General features: G+C 39.6%; 1 protein-coding gene across 1 annotated transcript; it reads right to left on the bottom strand.

Moving 5' to 3' along the window:
* Positions 1–269: 269 nt before the first annotated feature.
* SARC_14366 (hypothetical protein) lies at positions 270–480 on the bottom strand (the record flags this gene model as incomplete). Its single annotated transcript, XM_014291502.1, has 1 exon — positions 270–480. A coding segment is annotated over one exon (211 nt), but the record flags the coding sequence as incomplete, so codon positions are not given.
* Between the last annotated feature and the right edge of the window lie 1,917 nt (positions 481–2,397).

Genomic DNA, 2,397 nt, shown 5'->3' with positions numbered 1-2,397 from the left:
GAATCGATGGTAAAGGCGCAGAAATCTAATGAACAGGGGTACCTATGTTGAACAAGTATACCCCCAATTATGTAAATTTTTGTGCGAACTCATATCAGTACCAGATTATACTGATGTGTATACAAAGATTATTCGGCAAGTCTGACTGTGCATACATATAGAAACTATGGAGCAATATCTTCTCATATGCATCACTACACAACTGTCAGCGAGTCAGCTTGGAATCAGATTGTATGAATATAGGTATCAATATATCTGAGAGTACATACCAGGAGTAGGCGGAATCAGGACACCCCAGCCAGTTTTCTCGCTGTATCTGCCATACGGTGCCGTTCGCCAGAACACTAGCGCTAAAAGTGTGGGTATGGTCATCGCTATCACACCTATGGACAGCAGTGGCACTAAAAATTCGGGCGAAAAAGGCCCATCATCCCGGTAGGCTTCTGATATATCAGTGATATACTCGTCCAGAGCATGCATTTTAATTATTTCATACGGGATTGTATACCCATACGTTTGTTGCATGTGTTGTACTACCTGTCTGTACTAACATTAAATGTAGTCTTTTCACAGTGTATTCGTTTACATACAGTGATACATGCACAGGTCACGTCAAGTAAACCTTTCGCTGAGTATCTCTCTCTCTATATAATGCTAAATATTTAACAGAGGCAGATAGTCGATTCTCTCAATAATATATACAAACATAGGTTCTCTATTGCTGAGTCCATGTCTCCACGACCCACGTCTCTGTATTTATTTCAATACTATACCAATGACGTCATTAATTGTGACGTGGAAGTAATCAATATATATTTTTTTTAAATATATTCAAAAAACAAGTCATAATTTCGAATCTATTCATATATTTTCTTTTCTAAAATGTCGATCAAGAAGTCCGGACACGTCGTCATAGCGAATTTGTTTCCGACGGCCTTAGCACATGTCGTCATAGAGAAAACTGCTGTCTTAAACCAGCCCAGCTCTTTCCTATACTCGCACATAGAAATATGCCTGTGGAGTGTGGAGTGGGGATTGTATTTTATATATTTAGCGTCACTTTTAGTGATTGGTGTGTGCCTGTGTCATTGCCAGACTGCCTCTCTACTAGAATTCAAATATTCAATCTATTGTATAGAGATATTTAGCAAATTTACTATGGCCATGAATTTATCGAGTGCGTGTTCTCTACACTACTGACTACAGTCTACTGACTCCTGTCCGCATCACTCTACAGTACAACTCTACATATGTAAACTCTTTTTAGTATCTACAGTGTGCTCGTCTGGCTAAATATAAATACATTCCCGGCTTCCCGTCACCGTGGGCGTGGTGCCGTGAAGCCGTGCCGTGGGGCGTGGGCCGCGGCATGTACCAAACTCCACAGTACCAGTGTGGCTGTGTGCCGTGTGCCGTGTGGGCCTGTGGTACAGTGACCAGACTGCTAAATATTTTCAAGTCCACAAAGTTTATAAATAAAATTGTATACCCCCAGCCCCAGCCCCCAGCCCCCAGCGCCTGCCACCAGGTCACCAGGCCCAGAAGTGCATTTATTATCATCTTTTACAAAAAATTATAAATAAGTTGCTGGACGGGCGTTGGGCGTTTCATTTCCAAAAAAACAAAAGCAATATGACGTTAGGTCTTTTTGCTTAAAAAATAATAATAATGGAGAGGCTATGGTTGGGGCTGTTGACTCATAGCCTCCTTGTTCTTTTTAGGAGGCTATGGTTGACAAAACCTTAAAAAACCTAAAACCACTCACCCAAACAAAAACCTAAAACCGAGAGAGAGTGAAGAGTTAAATAAATGAGAATCCCAAAGGCCAAATACGATGATATATGTTTTTTTGGTCATAAAGAGTAACTTTTGCACACGTTTGGACTTTTAGGCGCTTTTGTAGCTTTTTTTATGTGACAATTTTTTTTAATGACCGAATTCAATATTTGTACTTACTTATGTAAGGAGTGTACCCATATTCGATCGTATCGACGTCAACCTGAGAAGCAAGAGCCTTGTATACATACTGTAAATAGCTATTTTTGTATCCAATTACCACTGAGTTTCTTATGCTATACAAGCGCTTCAAATACTATTGCTTTTTGTACCCTTTGAGAGCCGCTTGAGCGCTACTTCCAGAAGCTACGTACAGGGCGCAGAAACCGCAATCATATTTTGTCCCACTTTAGAAATATACATGACCCACAGATGTGAATATACGGGCTTTGGTATATTAAGAGCAAGCCACGTAACTGGTCTTGGTGCAAGTTAATACCAAAGCAGCTGAGTGTGGTGGGAACCAGAGAAACATAGTACATAACATATAGTTATATATATATATAAATATATATATATACACATACTTACATACATACATACATACATACATATATATAT

This window comes from Sphaeroforma arctica (assembly GCF_001186125.1).
Source record: "Sphaeroforma arctica JP610 unplaced genomic scaffold supercont1.4523, whole genome shotgun sequence".
Lineage (NCBI taxonomy): Eukaryota > Ichthyosporea > Ichthyophonida > Sphaeroforma > Sphaeroforma arctica.
This window is presented reverse-complemented; position numbering and strand designations above follow the sequence as displayed.